General features: G+C 39.1%; 1 protein-coding gene and 1 long non-coding RNA gene across 3 annotated transcripts; one reads left to right on the forward strand and one right to left on the reverse strand.

Annotated features, from left to right (window-relative positions):
• Window positions 1-133: 133 nt before the first annotated feature.
• LOC125572395 lies at window positions 134-1,982 on the reverse strand. The gene is made up of 2 exons (XR_007313809.1): window positions 1,337-1,982; window positions 134-807 (listed from the first exon to the last, which is right to left on the reverse strand). It is a non-coding gene; the product is annotated as an uncharacterized LOC125572395 (long non-coding RNA).
• Window positions 1,032-18,308, forward strand: LOC5512402 (sodium/potassium-transporting ATPase subunit alpha). Of its 2 annotated transcripts, XM_032381807.2 has the most exons (22): window positions 1,032-1,184; window positions 2,768-2,852; window positions 4,141-4,308; window positions 4,383-4,442; window positions 7,975-8,178; window positions 8,768-8,830; window positions 9,272-9,457; window positions 9,996-10,382; window positions 10,735-10,876; window positions 11,061-11,134; window positions 11,355-11,449; window positions 11,668-12,103; window positions 12,381-12,567; window positions 12,931-13,034; window positions 13,325-13,604; window positions 13,978-14,227; window positions 14,761-14,800; window positions 15,520-15,654; window positions 16,307-16,437; window positions 16,739-16,840; window positions 16,958-17,049; window positions 17,397-18,308. In XM_032381807.2, exons 2-22 carry the CDS (start codon window positions 2,781-2,783, stop codon window positions 17,423-17,425), a joined length of 3,237 nt encoding a protein of 1,078 aa, XP_032237698.1. In that variant the 5' UTR covers window positions 1,032-1,184; window positions 2,768-2,780; the 3' UTR covers window positions 17,426-18,308. The 2 variants fall into 2 exon arrangements, with proteins under 2 accessions (XP_032237698.1, XP_001632743.1); XM_001632693.3 differs by lacking the exons at window positions 1,032-1,184; window positions 2,768-2,852 and adding an exon at window positions 3,910-4,063.
• Window positions 18,309-19,636: the final 1,328 nt, after the last annotated feature.

Below are 19,636 nucleotides of genomic sequence, written 5' to 3' on the forward strand. Positions count from 1 at the left end.
ACGGTGCGCAAAGGCTCAATTGTACCACGGTGCGCAAAGGCTCATTTGTAGCACGGTGCTCAAAGGCTCATAACACGATGCACTAGGGCTTAATTGTACACGGTGCGCAAAGACTCAGTTGTACCACGGGGTACGAACGTATAACTTTACCACGTAACACAGACGCTGAATTGTATTACTTTAGCAAAACCTCAGTTTAACCGACGTTTGCTAAGGTTCAATTATACACACGGTGAGCAAAGGCATTATACCACTCCCGAAACGTGTCATTTTTTTCACAACTCTTGAAATCAAAACTACTCGATACTTTTTACCACCGGAACCCCCTGTGAATATCTTTATCTTTATCCGTTGAGCATGTTCAGGGCATTATAAGTATAAGATGGCACCCTTCCTAGGCCAATGTGGTAAAGCTGGATCTTCACATCACTCTTAAAATGAGTGCCTTATTCACAAATAAAATAATACCAGTGTTGCAAGTCGTGAAGCAGAGATATCCAGTGCTGGGATAATGGCCCACGTTATGCATTTCATTGAGGTGTTGATAGCAGAATTATAGTTTTGCTGACAAATATGTTTCTTGTGTCTATTCCCAAGATTTCTTATGCAATGACATTCACGATTTTTACGTTCCTTTCTCCATATTGGCGATTTGCGCACTTGAGTATCGATAAGATATATAGCGAGCAATCCGAGAACAAATGTTCGAGCTATCGAAGAGAAATACCACCAAACGAAGCTCTTGACACGGTCATAGCCGCCATGTCGCGTTGAGATAAAACAGACAAAACAACCGTATTGCACCTGCTGAAAGAAAATTGTAAACTATTGAAATTTTCAATTTAGAAATTAAAGCATGACCTCTTCCTATAGCACGGCTATACTATACCACTTTAATGTATAATGAAGTGGCATCTTAAAACATGCATCTTAAGATCCATTTATAAATAAAACACGTCGCTTACATCAACAAAACTTAAAACACGCTAAAGGATCAGAGATGGCAGAACCATTGTTTTGTTGACCAATCCTTGGGCAGTATAGAAATGCAAATGTGATCGTTGTTCGCCTGGCTCTGGTTCCGTCTTCTCCATCGCCGCCATTCCCGAACAACTCGGTTTTCCCAAACATTAAAAAAAAAAACTAAACGTCGCCCCAACCTGAAGGCCTGCGGTTAATGAGAGGTAAGAGCTTGATTTATTTTATTTGATTCACGCATCTTCGGCAAAACTCACGATTCTTTGATGTATTTTTTAAACAATGTTACTTTGGACTTTGATTGTTTTGATTATTGTACTAAGCTGAAATATAGCCACGATAAGAAAAAAAAACTCACCTGAAGACAAACTTTCGGTACAAGTTTTTAACTGAACTTTACTATGTGTTCCGGGCTGAATTTCAGTTCATAACTGGTTGTTAGTCGGTGGTCATAATAGTTCAAACCACCTGATTATAATAATGAGGAGATATAAGGCTTTTTATTCTATTGCGCGATTGAAGGTTTTGTCGATAAGTGAATTTGACTTAAGTAAAGTAACGCGTGCCGTGCTTTCTCCGTTTCCCGGTGTGTTGTTGCTCTGAGCCAAATGACCGCGTCTCTTAGCGATTACCTGGCTTGCTTTTATACTTGTTCGCTGAACCACGGAACCTGTGAATTTTAGGGCTTTGTGCTTCTAAATCTTGTGTCTATATCCATTCAAGGAATTTAGAAAGCCTTTACAACCAGAGCGAACCAGAGTATTCGCTTCATTTCCCGAGGCAAAACGGCGAGGTGCTGTAGTTGTTCGCTCGCATTTCGGTATAGTTCGTCAAGCACTCGGCTAAGGTCGGTGTCGTTTACCACGGTATATGTCACCTTATCAGCTTTAGGCCTTATAACAATTGTAACAAGAGTTCAGCTTTAGTCAAGGAGTGTTCCGCGAGACGTTATTATCGTCGTTATTATAATGCCAAGAGAAAATCATGAAAAAATCCCTTAAACATCTAGAATGTTAAATTATCATTTGTTATTTATATCATTGTCGCTATAATTAAAAAACGGTTTAGTGAGGGAGAGGGTCGAGTCTCCAGTTTTGTTTCTAAGGGCAATATTTTCTAAAATAATTGTATAGAAGCTTTTTCACATTGTGCGAGAGGATGCGGTGAGCAATATTTCAATGAGATATTAAGATTGTAGAGCTGTAATAAAAGAAAAAATTGAAAAAATATTGAAAAAATAACAATTAACCACGACTCCATCCGCAAAGCAAGAAAAGCCACACTGATAGCTAGCTCGCGCTGGCGCTCTTGAACCCGGTGGCCTTAACCGGCGTGAAGAAACCGTTTAGGTGTTTAGTAATCCACACCACACCCTATTTACCATCTTCCATAAGTTACTCCTCAATTACTACTTTTATCTTTTGTTAGTTAATCATCAATGAACTTTGTATATACTAGCTGTAACATGCCACTGTAACTCATTTATAACTTGAAGAGGGCAGGTATTGGCCTGCCGAAATATCGTTCTAAAAAGCATAAATCTGCCTTGTTGTCGACTTTTTCTTTTAAAGGTTGTAATAAAAGAGACATGCCCGTAGCCAGGATTTTGAGAGGGGTAGGGGGGGGGGGGTAGTTAACTCTTTTAGCGGACCTTTTTCTTTTATTAGAGCGAACCTTCACTTCAGTCGAGTGGGGGGAGGGGGGGTTCTTCCGAGCCACTTGAGTCCCCCTGGCTACTGGCCTGAGATGATGTAAATTTTGAGCATGAAGCTATAATCTAATCTTTAAGGCCACCTCCCGACATGAGCAACAAGCAAGCGTTAGGCGGACTCTTGCTCGAGGAGAAGTTTGACGTGGAAGGAGATCCGGACACGGTATGTAGAAAAATGAAAAAGTAGTGATATTCCGCTGTTGACTTTATTTTCTTTCTTTAATTTTATATGTATGCTAGTGTGCTTTTAAAGTCCACATTTAATTTTATGTTGACTTTATCTATTTTGCTTCTGACGATAAAGTATACGCACTTAACAATGTTTCGCTGACCCCCCCCTCCCCCCTCCACTGCCCGGCTTCGTTCTACATCAGCACGTAATCATAAACATTTGGCTCTGCTGACGTGTAACGCAACGGCCCATTGCGTAACACGTATGCGTTACGGTGTACACCCATGTTCAATAAACGCTCCTCTTACGCAATATAAAAATTTCCATCCCTGTACTTTGAGGTGTATACTTTGGATGGATTGAACTCCTTTATTCTCAAAGCGCTGGAAGCAAAACAGCCAACATCTGGCCACAAGGGAAAAATTATTCTGGCTTTTACAAATGGAATCTTTCCATTTGTAATTACTTGATTACCTATGGAAGTGTTTTCTGTGAATCATTTTCCCCCTCCTCCCTGCTAAAGGCCGTGAGAGACCCATATTAATAACAATGTACTCCTCTTCCCCCGACTCGATCAATTTGCAGTTGTTTAATATTTGTGAGGGCTAAAGGCTCCCTGGATTCTAGATTCGTCGCTGTTTTTGGCCCTTTCTTTGTATAGAGAAACTTTGAAAGCTGAAGTTGACCTGATGGTCACGTGTAAGCACTCAAGATTTCACCTTCTGTTTGTTTCACTGAATGACTCGGCAATTTTTCATTTGACCAAGCATCTAACCCTGAAAGATGGACAAAGTTATAATCAATTCCTAATATTGAGTGTCTAGCAGGCAGGGATCAATGTTTCTTTATACTTTTATACACATTGTGTGTGTGTGTGTTTTATTTTCGTTTGTACTATCTTAAGTAACCTTTTATCTTTATTTCGCTTGAATGCTTAGCCTTACATGTATTTTGATGTCTTCTCAAATATTATCAAACAGACGCAGATATAATAATAACTGTTTTACAAATAAATAACCAAAGTATTCTTTCGGCGAACACTAAAATACTTCCCCTGCCCACCCGTGTCAGGTGGTCTCCCATATATCACGTGATCGCCAAATGATTGGCAGCCGCTTGTTCGCACTCCACGTGTGTCACTTGCCGGTTTCCCTGCTTCGAAAATGGCGGACTCTACCGAATTAGCAGCACTCGATGAGGAGGTTTGCTCGTATTTCCTCGCCGCCATTTCCTTTACATAACATCGCCCTTCATTCGGTGCATTCTCTCTCTGTTTCAGTATGGACGTACGGATAGCTATCGGGTCGCTACTTCTCCTCTTATGGGGGAGCAAGCGGCTGCTCCCGAGGGTGGAAAGAAAGCTGGTGAGAAGAAACAGGGCAAACGAGCCAAGAAAAAGAAGGACCAGAAGGAAAAAATGGAAGAACTCAAGCAGGAATTGGACGTGGTATGCTAGAGAAGTCGTTAATGCATGTATAGCGGATGTATTTAGACGCTAACAGTATTTATTCTGTATTTTAGGACTGGCATAGAATCACAGTGGAAGAACTTATGACTAGACTCGATACAAATGTCCAAACTGTGAGTACGGATAAAATCGCTAACTAGGCGATCTTTTCTACTCTTTAAACTACTTAAAGACATTCTACATATGAAGCAAAACAGATGTCATTCATTTATTGCTTGTTTTGTCGCTGAATTTGCCCGATTTTAGACACATATCTGGGAGTATCACAAAGTTCGTGGGCCGGTCGCTGTATTTACGCATCAATGAATTATGCTTGGTTTGTGTGAGGCAGATATGCAAATCTGTAGCTAGCACTCTCATGATTAAAGTATAATGATTTAGTTTTTACGGTAATTCTAAGATATTTTAGTTCTTTTCTTGCCTATCCCTTTATATTGCTATAAAAATTATTAAAAATTTCCAGAGAAATATATTCGATTTTTTCACAACAGCTGAAATTGAAGAGTGTTATATGACGCATGCATAATCGGCTTCACAAAAAGCTTTCAAAAACTCTAGTCACATCTACATTTTAATGAATTCCCGGGTTAATCAGAAAAAATCTTGTTTTTATTCCTATAATTATCGCAACCACGAAGTTTGGTAAGTTTGCCGGGATGTTGAAATTCTGCCTGCCAATTCAGGTGATCTCAAATGTATTTGTAATTTGGGATTATCGAATTTCTTTGCCCTCGTGGCCTCCGCCAATGAAAATTGTCTATTTCGTTCAATTTGCTCCTTTTACAGATTATAATTCTTGTTTAAAGAGTTGTGTAACTAACCTCTGGTTCATATAGTAATAAAATTGTTAAAACAGAATGACCTTAAGTGAAGTAGTTCTAAAAGTCACATGTGATCATAATCGATTTCCTATGCGATATCCCGTGCTGGCAAAGAAAATATCCGCATTTCCTTTCCAAAACCTATTCGATACACGCGCAATCTAAATAAATTAAAAACACAGACGTGAGCTATCATGTGTAATCTTTACTTAGCTCTGTGCGTGTTCAGTGCAACGTTTACTTCTATAGGAATGATAATAATAATTGTTATATTTTTTACACATTCCATCATGCTGTGTTCTAACAATCCTAACTAATATTAGCTGAATGCCTTCTTTTGTCATAGCCCCTATCAGTGCAAACCCTCAAGTTAAAGTTAGCCTAGTAGAAATTACTAAAAATAGGAAAAAGTGAACCCTAAGCCAGAGTTGATGTTCTAGTTTGGTTTATTGGGTTCCCTTGTAGAGCGCCATACTATCTCAAATGGCTGTTGCAAGATTATGATTTTGCCATGGGGTAGGTGGTATGTATGTCTTATATCTGTACATACATGGCTTGTACTTCCAAATTTTATTAGACCATGCTAAGAGTAGTAGGTTTAAGAACTTTTACTCCATATGTCACTTCTGTACATCAAATATGACAAAAATAATCTTTCGTTGCTAAAGGCAAGAATTAGTTACAACATTAACAGCATCTCCCTATTTTACTTCCTTCTGGCTTGAACCTCTATTTTGTTTCCTTGATTGCTATAAGTTTTCATTCACTGAAACACTTGCTTGTCTTGTGATGTCGTCACATGATAACAAATATCTAAGCCCTTTCAGTTTCTCCAGATAAGTCTAGAGTAAATAGAGGGACTCCTTTTCTCTTACATAGTCAATAACTGGTGTGTATCAGATCATTCCTAGTGCTTGAAAATTTTTTATACTGTATATTATTAGAAATTACAATTCAAAGATTGTTGGATTTTGCATGGCTAATGCAGCTGTTTCATTCTGTCTTAACAAGTGACACACTAAAATATTAGTGATTGCTCAGAATGCGTTTCATTCAGAATGTATCAGGCATTTTTAGCTTCTGCAATGTCTGTGCGTGCTGATATCCTTGCAATATCCTTTCAGATTTATTCCATAGTCCTTCTCATTTTGCCAATATAATTTTATTATTTGGCAAGATTGTTCTGTTCCTACTGTGATATGTTATATCTTCTTCTCTTATCACTGTTTTTATTATAACAAATTATTTCTCTCCAATCAAGACCCATCTCCACTTTCAAGAATTGAAACATCTTACTGAATTGTTGAGATAACCAGAGGGAAGTGTTTTACATGAGGAGTCTTGACTGCCCTAAATCCCTCAACTGATCTAAATTGCAGCAAAATCATTCTGTACAAATGTTACCCACTAGTTTTCTATCTTTTCACTTACAGTAGAACTTATAAATAAATATATAATCTAAATTGCAGCAAAATCATTCTGTACAAATGTTACCCACTAGTTTTCTATCTTTTCACTTACAGCAGAACTTATAAATGAATATATTAATTTAATTTTCCTCCTCACCAATACTGACCAAGACAAGAAAGTAGCTCTGAGTAACTTGTCGAAATTGCATTACTGTTTAATACCCCGACCTGTGTTTATAATGGAAAACTAATTTATTTACATTCATGATAGATCACAGTCTTAAAGTTATGCAAGCTATCCTATGACATGTTGTATTTTGAAAATTCTGTAATGTTTTACTTTTTTTTTAAATTTTCAATGAACAATGTCTACACTCTTTTTTCAAGAACGTCAAATTTTTAGTTAAGGCTGGGACGTTCTTATTGTTGGGACATTTCAAGACTGAATATGTTCTTAATGATGTTCTTAAATTCTAGTGTATACAAGAATATACCCAATGAATTATTAGGAAAGAATTACACTAATGATAAATAGCAATAATGAGGTTGTAACTATGAGTACAATTTGATCCTGCATTTTAGAACGCATCAGGACTAAAAAAGAAAAAAAAATTCTGTTATCTGAGACTCGTCATGTTCTTAGCATGTTCTTGATATTTGGTGAAATCTCAGGCTGGACATTCTTATAAAAAAGTTCCTTAATTATAAAGAAAAAAGAGTGTATTGCTCATCTATTGTATTGTTTTGAATAATGCTTTTTCCTGTTATTGAACAAGCATAATACATAAGCATGAATAACAAGTGTCAAAGCTTAAAGCCTCTTGGTTGCTTTATTTGTCTTAACAATGGTTTTGTTCATGGGAGGCAGATTTATGATAATGCATGACTGATTGTTATGAATGCACTTTTAACGATAACTCCAGGGTTCTTAAAGGAAATTAAGAAATTGAGGTATTAAAATGGCAGAAGTTTGACAAAAAAATAGTAGTTGCTAAATTTAGGATTCCTGGTAGAGCTTGCAGTTGTCTGTTTACAAATAACATTAATTATTAACAGAGATAGTGTGTTTGCTTCTTGTAGGAGAGGAAACTAATCTCATGCTATTCAATTTGTTTAAATTTCTTGTTTTGCAATGTCTTTTTGTTAAACTTTTGTTATATTTTTTATGAAGTATGCATAAATTTTAGCTGTGACCAAAATAGAACAAAGCAACCATTTAAATCAACAGATTCAAAACTGTTTCTGTTTTTATCTGTCCTCTCAAACAAACAGTTTAATTTTTTAATGTACAAAAATGATCAAGGGGTGACTGAAAAAAAAGGTGTTTTTTAAAGACATAAAAATACTTAAAGATTCTTAAATGTGTTGCCTCTATGTATGCAAGATCGTCTGTTTATCTAGTCTTTTGCACTTAGGGTTTGACTGATGAAGAAGCAGCAATTCGATTGAAGCGTGATGGCCCCAACGCCCTAACGCCACCCCCAACTACGCCGGAATGGGTGAAGTTCATGAAGCAGATGTTTGGTGGGTTCGCCATGCTGCTCTGGATTGGTGCTATCCTCTGTTTCATTGCCCAGGGCATCATGGAGGCAACAGAGGAAGAGCCTCTAAGGGATAATGTGAGTTTGCTTATTCTTTGACTCCTATTTCATAGCCGTAGCAGGCCATATATGATTGGTTGGGGGAGGGGGTGGGGGGGGGGGGCTCGGGAGGCACAATACAGAAACATTAAGAAAATATTGGGTGGCACAGCCTTGTCCCTACTGGTCATTTTTTTTATAATTTTTGAAAATATTGGGGGAGGGGGACACACCAGGGGACATCCCCTGTTACAGCCCTGTATTTAAAATCGGGGCAATGCGGTTAACCTTAATTTGTTTGACGGGCACCACCATTGTAAACAAGGGAGCTGTAATCTGCTACCTACAGTCTATATAAATAATGATGCTGGAAATGGACTACTTGATTGTCATGGGCTTAGGCAACCAGCAAGGCAAAGAAGTGCACAGAACAGAACACAACAAAAATCCTTCTAGTTATAAAATTTGTGTTAGTCACTACTGCAATTTCCACGTGCTTATTGCCAACTTTCTTAAAACTTGTATTGATGAGCACATTTATCTGCAATGTTTATCTTGTGTAGATGCTTCTACATATATTTCTTCTTTTTTGCTTTGAGCTCTGCTTATAACCAATTTTCTTTCACAGTTGTATCTTGGTATTGTGTTGGCCTTTGTCGTTATCGTTACTGGAATCTTCTCCTACTACCAGGTATGTACCATCACAGTAAACAACATAAAAAAATATGTTATCACCTATTTTGTGTTCATTGTCATCTTTTACTTTGAGTATGTTTACGAGGTGGCAAACACGTGCAAACATTTTCATTAAAGTGTGCACATTCATGTGCACACTTTTTTCATAGTGATTGTGCAAGAAGTTAAAGCGGTGCCATGGAAATTTCGAGCTGTGATTGTAGAAAAGCACAAAGCATGGGCAATGTGTTGTGTGATGAGTGGCTAAATGATAAAACATGTACCTTTAACACAAATGTTTGATGAAAATGTTCTGGTTCAAACATCTGGATGTGTTGTGGAAGCCATGTTTTGTGGGTGGCTAAACATTTGCATCAAACGCAATGTTTGACAAACAAGTTTAAATGTAAGGCCAGTCCTTTATGGTCCTATCTAGGTTTTCCTTTTGTCTCTTTAGGAATCCAAAAGCTCAAAGATCATGGAAAGTTTCAAGAACTTGGTCCCACAAGAAGCCAATGTGCTGCGCTCTGGCGGCAGGAAGACTGTCGGCGCTGAGAACCTTGTAATTGGTGATGTGGTATCCGTCAAGGGCGGTGACAGGCTTCCTGGGGATATCCGTATTCTTGAGTGCAAGAGCTTCAAGGTTTGTTATATTTTATCTGAATCCTGAACAACCAGCCTGAAACCACTACTTGAGCACATATTATTTGCTTTTAAATAGCAAAGTCTGTTCTTAGCCCAAAAAGGTGCTTATGAGTACTAATTATTCCTAAAAATAAAGGTGTTGGGAAAAGTACAGCAATGTCAGAGCCATACATTGATGACCTATAATGAATAATTGTATGATTTATCCTTATTTTCAAACAGGTTAGAAATTTTAATGAAACCCAATAGAACTGCCATTTGCCAATCGTTATTTTCTGTTTTTTACACTGACAAGCATTTTTTTAAATAGTATATATTTTTATTAAAGAACGGCACTTGTGTAGCCTATGTAGTATACATGAAGCTTAAAGCTTATACAGTGAAACCTCAGACACTGATGGCACCAATAAAACTATTGAAATTATTTCCATGTTTAACAGGTTACAATTTACGGGGAATTTTTCTTTTTTTTCATAAACTTCATTTTGTGTTTCCTTGTAATGCCATTCAAGCTTATTAAATGAATATTTTTTTAGGTTGACAATTCTTCTTTGACTGGAGAGTCAGAACCTCAGAGCCGTGGTCCAGATTGCACCCACGAGAACCCCCTAGAGACCAGGAACTTGGCCTTCTTCTCGACATATGCTTTGGAAGGCAATGCCACTGGTGTTGTTGTCCAGACAGGAGACAATACCGTGATGGGTCGTATTGCTAATCTGGCCAGTGGTTTGGGATCTGGAAAGACCCCCATTGCAGTCGAGATTGAGCATTTTATCCACATCATTACTGGAGTCGCTGTCTTTCTTGGTGTGACATTCTTCATCATTGCATTTATCCTAAAATACAAGTGGTTAGAAGCTGTCATTTTCTTGATTGGTATCATTGTGGCTAATGTCCCTGAAGGTCTCCTGGCAACTGTCACGGTGAGTGAATTATGCATGAATCTTGAGTACATTTTAGTGCGCAGTTTCCATGTTACCAGCTTAAAGGTGCTGTAATAGTAGCTGTTAGCCCTATATATGGTTGAAAAAATCCTACAGTTTTTCTTTGCAACTCTAAGCACTCAAAGGCTTAAAAGGGTAAACTGCTTTGCAGATTTCCTGGTTCAATTTTAGCACAGTATTTTCAGCCATTGAATACCATTTTCTACTTGAAATTGAATCTTCTTTTCGCTGCTACACCTTACCCATAAAGGCCATGCATACTTACAGCAAAATGCCATTGTATAACAAATATCATTTTTAGTCCTTAAATTGTGCTTGCCTGCTTTCCTAGGTATGCCTGACTCTCACTGCCAAGCGCATGGCATCCAAGAACTGCCTTGTGAAGAACCTGGAAGCTGTAGAGACTCTTGGTAGCACCTCTACCATCTGCTCTGATAAGACAGGAACCCTTACACAAAACAGAATGACAGTCGGTAGGTCTTTATAACTATAGACCTGATTACCTTCTCTGCTCTAAGACAGGAACCCTCACACAGAACAAAATGACAATCAACTCTGTCTACCTTCAAACTTTGCACAAATAACATATAAAAATATAATAGGATATATTTCCATACCACAGTGTTGTTGATGATGTGTGATGCCTTGTTTTTGCAGCTCACTTGTGGTATGATAACAACATTGTTGAAGCTGATACCAGTGAGGACCAGAAACAGGCATCTGGAGAGAAGGTAAAATATTATGTATTCTCGTTATTTGAAAGAAAGTATAGGGTATTTGATTTTATGCAAATTTGCAAATAGTAAAAAAAGATATGTAGCTTTAGCATGAAATATTAAGCAAAGTATTACAGTTGTAAATAATATGTTCTACCAAAGGTTTTTTGTTCTTTTATCAATAGAGTAGTTACTCCAAGAGGTGTTGAACTTTCTCATACTGTATTTTCAACAGAAATCCACCACTTGGTATGCTCTTAGCCGTGTGGCCACTTTGTGTAACAGGGCTGAGTTCAAGGCGGACCAAGAAGATAAGCCCGTTCTGAAGAGGTAGGTGTTGCGCAAGCAAGCTGGCTTTTGATCTGCTTGAAATAAGGTCTTTTTTGAGACAGTCATTGGAAATTAGCCTGAAATGTAGAAATGTAACCACAGGAAAATATTGATTTCTCTGTTATTCTGAAAGTACTTATTTCCAAGCAACACTTGTTCTCTCAGAGATGTGTCCTCTATGTTTGTTTTTCTGACTGGAAATGTATTTGTATCTTTAGGGAGTGCACTGGTGATGCTTCAGAATCTGCCCTGCTGAAATATGTTGAGCTGGCCATTGGCAATGTCATCTCTTTCCGTAAAAATCACAAGAAGGTCTGCGAGATTCCTTTCAACTCTACCAACAAGTACCAAGTGTCCATTCATGAAATCCCAGATGAACCAGAACATGATATAGAAGAAGGATCTGATGTTGATGAGAGGGAAAAGAACTCCAAACACATTCTTGTGATGAAGGGTGCCCCAGAGAGAATTCTGGATCGCTGCTCAACTATCCTCGTGAATGGCAAGGAACAAGCCCTTGATGATAAAGAGAAGGAGAACTTCAATCAAGCATACCTGGACCTTGGTGGACTTGGAGAGCGTGTGCTTGGATTCTGCCACTTTTATCTGCCAACTGAACAGTTCCCACTTGGATTTGAATTCGACCCTGAAGATGTAAGTCATTAGCAAGATAGTGGAAGGAATATAGTGTGACCTTTCGTTCCATCTACAGTGTATTTGCATATTTTGACTTGCCCATTCAACCATGTAAAGATCCCTAGAATAAGCACAAGTACACAAGCTTGATAAATTTGCCAAAATTTTAACCTTCTCATTGGCCTACTTCACAAAACTGCCCAGGGTATTGTGTATTGCACTGTAAATGATTTTGATGAATGTAGCATTTTTGAGGGTGTTGCTATTTTATGTAATCATTTTCCTTTCTTCACAGAATCCCAACTTCCCTCTGGAAGGCCTCTGCTTTGTGGGTCTGATGTCCATGATTGACCCGCCCCGTGCTGCTGTGCCAGATGCTGTCAGCAAGTGCCGCAGTGCCGGTATCAAGGTTATCATGGTCACTGGTGACCATCCAATCACTGCTAAAGCCATCGCTAAGGGTGTTGGCATCATCTCTGAAGGTGAGAGGCTCCCCTTATAGTGAGATCAGTTTCACTGTGTGAAGACCTTACCAAAAAAAATACCTCCTTATATAGATACACTCAGACCTTACCAAAAAAAATACCTCCTTATATAGATACACTCAGACCTTACCAAAAAAAATACCTCCTTATATAGATACACTCAGACCTTACCAAAAAGAATGACAGGCACAGACATTTCTTAAATAACCGTCATAATTCTGATTCAACGTTTATGTGAACCAATACTTGTATAAAAAAGCACTCAAAATAACACAGAAAAAGCTGCACAGCGAGTTTAAGTTAAAGCAGTCACACTGCTAAATGTTTCCTTTTCTCTCACCTTATATTGTTTGTTCAAAGGTACTGAGACTGTTGAAGACATCGCAGAACGTCTCAACATCCCAGTAGAAGAGGTTGATGAGACCAAGGCAAAGGCTATTGTAGTCCATGGATCACAGCTAAAGGTAATGCAGTGGTGTGCCAACATACATAAGCAACCTCATGTGACATATATGGGCCATATACATAACTGTTCTTTTGAGTCAATTCCCAATGAGTTCTTGGGTGAATCTGAAATATTGCATTGGATATTACAATGGGAACATTGGAGAACTGCAAATATCCCATCACATTGGACAAGAGCCAAGAATTACTCTAGAAACATTTTTTGTGATGTTGTCTTGGCTCTTTTTGCTTGACATAGAACATTTGTTACTAAAAGTGAAGACTCACCATCTTGCCTTTTTATCCACAGGACTACGACCAAGAAAAGATTGATGGCATTCTATGCAACCACACAGAAATTGTGTTTGCAAGAACTTCTCCACAGCAGAAGTTGATCATTGTAGAGGGCTGCCAGAGAATGGGAGCCATTGTAGCAGTAACTGGTGACGGTGTCAATGACTCTCCTGCCCTGAAAAAGGCAGATATTGGAGTTGCCATGGGTATTGCTGGCTCTGATGTGTCCAAGCAGGCGGCTGACATGATCCTTCTTGATGATAACTTTGCTTCCATTGTCACTGGTGTTGAAGAAGGTGAGCACAACTTCAAATTCTTTTTGGTACTGTTGTCTAAACCGTTCAACATTGGCTAGTCTTAGGGAACACTTAGTTTTCTTTCATGTACTCAGCCGTCGCTCTGCCACGCATCTCCTCATTTCAATGAGGTTGAATGAGCCATGCGAATCGGCTAATAGTATGCAAAATGCGGAGCCAGGAAAAAGAAACAGACAGCAGAACTTGTTGCTAGTTTGTGCCGACACCTGGGTACAAGTCATTATTGATGCTATCATAACATGGTTATTTATACCACATCTGGCTATTAAAGTGTAAAGAATACGAATTACAGCAAAGGGGCCTAGAGAAGGCATTTCACTGATTGTTTTACTCATTTTGTTTACCTTTTCAGGACGTCTCATCTTTGACAACTTGAAAAAGTCCATTGCTTACACCCTGACCAGTAACATCCCTGAGATCTCACCCTTCCTCATGTTCATCATTTTGGACATCCCTCTGCCCCTCGGAACCGTCACCATCCTGTGTATCGACTTGGGTACTGACATGGTGCCAGCCATCTCCCTTGCCTATGAACATGCAGAGAATGACATCATGAAGCGTCAACCTCGTGATCCAATCAACGACAAGCTTGTCAATGAAAGGTGGGTGCTCAGCTGCTTGTCTGGGAACTAGTGTTTTTACTGGCTCCTGTTTGAGCTGTATTTGACTGTGGGCGCATGTTTTGTGAACTATTGTATGCAAACAGCAATGCAAATGTTTGAGTAGGTACTCTCTTTTGAATGATATGGAGATGTTCTGAATAAAATGGAGAAATCATCTTGAGCCTGGCTATTAAAAAAACCTGTCTAGTCTCAGGGAACACTTAGTTTTCTTTCATGCGCTCAGCCGTCGCTCTGCCACGCATCTCCTCACTTCATGAGGGTGAATGAGCCATGTGAATCAGCTGATAGTACGTGAAATGCGGAGCCAGGAAAAAGAAACAGACAGCAGAACTTGTTGCTAGTTTGTGCCCACACCTATTGCTATTGCTTGGTGCATTTTTAGTGTATAACGTTTTGAAAATATTTCTCAATGTGACTTTATTATATTCTATTAAACACTGGAAATCAAAGAACAAGACCACTTTATCTCCCATACTTTTTAAACAGTTTCTAATGAATATCTTAACTTGCAGGCTTATTGCTATGGCTTATGGTCAAATTGGCATGATCCAGGTGAGTAAGACAGATGTTTGGTAAATGTTTGAATGAGGCAAGCCCTCGCTCTGCCACGCATCTCCTCATTTCAATGAGGATGAATGAGCCATGCGAATCGGCTAACATTATGTGAAATGCGGAGCCAGGAAAATGAAACAGACAGCAGAACTTGTTGCTAGTTTGTGCCGACACCTGGGTACATATACTTGACATTATAGTTCTTGAATGGGTCAACTCTGTGATGCTGCACGTTTCCTTGAGGCAACTTGGTATTTTAGCACTTCAAAACCCCACTACATTTGAAAAGCTGCCTAAATTTATCATAAAATCCATTGCTTCAAACAAGTTAAAACATCACCAACACCGTAATTTCTACCACAAAAAACTTATCTAATAGATGATTTTAAATAATAAAGGGAGTCTTTCATGTTACATGAACTTGACTAGAAAGCCACATTGCCAAATTATATAAAAAAAGTTCCTGAGAACGTATGCTTCTCTGAGACTTGTCTGAAACTTTGGGCCTTTAGCAAAAGTCAAAATCTCTGTTGGCATGTGCATCTGAAATATGAATTTAAAAGAAGTGGTTGACCATCTTCTAGACTAAAAAGATCCCTCAATAAATATTTGCATTTTGCTGATTATGTTTTAATCATATAGTGCAGTAATCTGATTTAAGAAGTCTAATAGCATAAAAAGAGCCTTGGAACATAAAATATTTTATTTCCTGTTTGTAGGCATCTGCCGGGTTCTTCACCTACTTTGTGATCATGGCGGAGAATGGGTTCCGCCCCTCACTCCTGTTTGGCCTGAGGAGACAGTGGGATGACAAGTATAACCACTCTGTCGTCGATAGCTATGGCCAGGAATGGGTAAGACCAGGTTTACTTGTTACTCACCAATCTCTCCCTCACTATGTGGTTTGAATTTTTGCAGATTGAGCTAGATCAAGCTTAGCAATTGAATTAAAATGTTATTTAAATATAATTACTATTACGTTTTTTTGTGCCAATGCAAGTGCAGCATATGTCACTGGGTTAAGTAACATTGACAATATTTTCATGCATTCTCTGATTATCTTTATGGGCTTGAAAGTTCTTTAGCAAGTTCTGCAATGAAATGGTTATATAACTCGTAGTCTCAATTTGAACCATCCTGTAGAGATCAAATCTTTTTAAATATACCCAATCCAATAGACCTTCTTCATTTATTTATTTATTTAAAGTTCTTGCTCTAGCCGTCGCTCTGCCACGCATCTCCTCATTTCAAAGAGGGTGAATGAGCCACGCGAATCGGCTAACAGTACACGAAATGTGGAGCCAGGAAAAAGAAACAGACAGCAGAACTTGTTGCTAGTTTGTGCCGACACCTGGGTACATGATTCTTTTAAGACAAACCAATTATATCTCAGAACTTTTTTTATAGCTGAGTACCTGTTTAGTCTCGATGTTCAATAGTTATGCTGCTGTCTGTGTGCTTACTTGGGAATATTTGTGCCTGATTGCAAGTTGCTTTCTCATCTAGGGATACTCGCAGCGTAAGATCTTGGAGTACACTTGCCATACCGCATTCTTCGTCAGTATTGTCATTGTGCAATGGGCCGATTTGATCATTTGCAAGACCCGTAGGAACTCCCTCTTCACCCAAGGAATGACGTAAGTACACTTTCCACTGCTATCTGTGATCACTTCTTATTTTCCGTCCCTTTTCCCACTAAGTTACCTTCCCACAAAGTTACCCTTCTACTCAATTTGATAAGATGAAAGTGATGGATCTCAATGTTGAATGAAGTAATCTGGCTCTCATGCCAAGCCACAGGACTAATCTAACGCATATGCAGCCAATTTAAGGTTTCTGATGCATGACAGATGCACCCAGATGTTTCTCAAAGGAATGACTACTTAAGAGCCTTAAGTTGCATGTGCTCATAATTCATTTTATTTTTTTGTGTACCAGGAACAAGTTCTTGAACTTTGGTCTGTTCTTTGAGACCGCCCTGGCAGCCTTCTTTTCCTACACCCCAGGCATGTCCAATGGACTGCGCATGTACCCACTCAAGTAAGTAACACACCTCGATATGCCATTTACTACGATGAAGCAGTCTCTTTTGAGCAGAAAATTAGGCTTGTAACGGTGTTTTTACGTCCTTAGCTAACTTCTTGTTTCTTACCCCAGCTGGCAATGGTGGTTCCCGGCGATGCCCTTCAGCCTTATTATCTGGATCTACGACGAGTGCCGTAGGTGGATTCTAAGAAGATACCCAGGATGTAAGTTATGAAGAATACTTTGCCACACGAGTTGGTACATAGGTTTTCCCAGAAGAAAAAAAAAGATACAGTATAATGTTTTTTTTTTACTGATTTCCCAGCAATTAGAAAATGAAGAATCCTCATGTCCCCTTACGTTATGAATTTACCACATCCAGAAATAGAACAGAGATCTTCCTTCGCCTCAAACCCAAGGCATTGAAACAAGGTCTTAAAAGGTTATCTAAATCCTGTCTTTCCGGCTGCTGTTTACTTCATATATCGGCCCCTATCATTTTGGCTAATATCCTGTTTCTGGTATTGTGGTAATGAAGTCCGCTTACATTTTCTTTCTTTACACTTACCAGGTTGGCTGGACAAGGAGACCTACTACTAACCAAGGCGGCCACGCCCCTAAAGCAGGCGGCCGTGGGGTGCTGCATGGCCTGGTATTTCAGTCCAAGGCAGCACTTCATGGCCGTCCACTTTAGGTGGTGGCTACTCGTGGCTAGGTCTATCCAATAGGCGGTTAATAAATTGCCGCTTCTTTCTAACGTATCAATTTCATAATATTAGGGTCCTGTGACCTTGGGGAGCTAGGGGAATGGCAAGAGTGGGATTTGGACTGCGGCATCTGTTAAGGATGTATTAGGAACTCTTTGGCCTCACATAATCTTATGGGGAAAGCCACTGGAGCGACGACAATAGGACCAGACTCCACGCTCTGCCATCCCTTAGGTTCCCTTGGCCACATGTTTTTTAAGTGTTTGTGAGAAATTCGGTAGACGCTGTTCAATTTTTTTTTTCAAATTGGCTTGTCCTTTTCAGCGGCATCAAGCAACTGCTTTGAACCGCGTAATCGATTTTGAATTGAAGGGAAAAAAAGGAAAGAAAAAAAATCACCGGTAAAAGAACTTTTGATCGGGATATTTCAAAAATAATGGTTGAGTCGTACTAAGAGGACACTTGGCTCTCTTAACACAAGTGAAGGCGAAATTCTCTTGATCTAGACCTACCAGATAGGCTTGTAAAATATTCCACGGATCATTTTAAATGAATAATCCGCACGTTTTTAATGTACATTAAGTTATCAATGCGTTTGTTCTCTTGGGTTTCTAATTTTGTGCTGAAATGAACTAGACACGTCACTAGTTTATACTATATTACGAAGTCTTTTGACCTCCCAACATTCCCGCTACCACTTTTTTATACTGATCCTTGTATGTGTTTTAGGAATTATGTACGCATTGTTCTAATAAAGAGCGAAGTTGTGTATGGAATCTTTGTGTCAGGTTGATCACCGCTCTGCCTTGCCCCAGGCTTTTTTTTACAACAATGCACTTGATTCATTTGCATTTAATGAGGCTCTTGGCAATCTCTTTTCCAGAGCCTACGTACCTTTATGCCAGCGGCAAGGTACAGTTACCTACACAATTTAGTGTTTATCAGGCAAAAAATAAATTAGTAAGAACGGACGAGTTAGCCAATTAGTTTCCTAATCTCGTTGTTTTGCGTTTTATCTCTGGTAATCATAAAGGCGCGCACACAGGATTACCTGAGGGGGGAGTGGAGGGGTTGCGCAGCCATAGGTATCATATAAATACCTATCTGAAAAAAAAATGCCCTTGATGTAATTTCTGTAGACTCCTCCGTGAGTTTTAATTTTTAAAGTACTTATTATAAGTTACTTATGATGACGAGTATAGAGTTTAGGTTTAGAGTTGAATTCGGTGAGAAGAAATAAGATTGAATAACGGTTATCTATTAAAAAGGCCGCGTTATTAAACTGGTGGCAGCGGTGGGATCCTTAGAAACTCTAGTTTGGAATGCTGACTCGTAGTATGGCTTCGAGAAGAGAAGAAAACGGTGAACAAGCGAATTTAGAGTCAATTCAATCGGCGATTTAGGATATGAAAACCTTTCTATGCAGTCACATAGAAAGAGTGCAAGAAATCGACAAGAAAGTTGACGCCTTAAGCTCATTGCTGAGTGAGAGATGTGGAGAACTCGAGCGACGACAGTCGGAGATGGAAAGGGAATTTTATACGAAAATAGAAGCATTGGAGGCCCAGATTTCCGATCGCTCTGAAGAATGGAAAGACCTATTCGAGTCATCAGACAGAACTGTCACGTGTGAGGTTTCGCAACAGGCAGAGGAGAAAAGCAGAGACGCTACCACAGTTGGCGGAGGATATAGAGAGGCTTGGGCGGTTAGCATACCCGGAGGCTGGCCATGAAGTCCAGGATGTCCTGAGTAATGATCAATTTATTGATGCTCTGCATAACGAGGACCTGAGACTGAAAATACGACAGGCACTACCAGGGACAATGAGGGAAGCACTACGGCTGGACTTGAACTGGAATCGTTTACACTGGCTTCAGAGCAAAGACATGGATTTATTATGGAAGTAAAGTTTCAGGATGAGAGAAAAAAAAGAGACGTATGAACTTAGCCTCAGGTACACATTTGCCATTCAGAAAACACAGGAAACGAAGCTATAAGGACGGCTGCGCAGGAGAATAGTACCATAAACACCAATAAAAAAAAGTTGCAAAAAACACACGCACACACACGAAAAAAACCTAAACACAAAACAATAACAGCAAC

This window comes from Nematostella vectensis, chromosome 9 (assembly GCF_932526225.1).
Source record: "Nematostella vectensis chromosome 9, jaNemVect1.1, whole genome shotgun sequence".
NCBI classification, from domain to species: Eukaryota; Metazoa; Cnidaria; class Anthozoa; order Actiniaria; family Edwardsiidae; genus Nematostella; species Nematostella vectensis.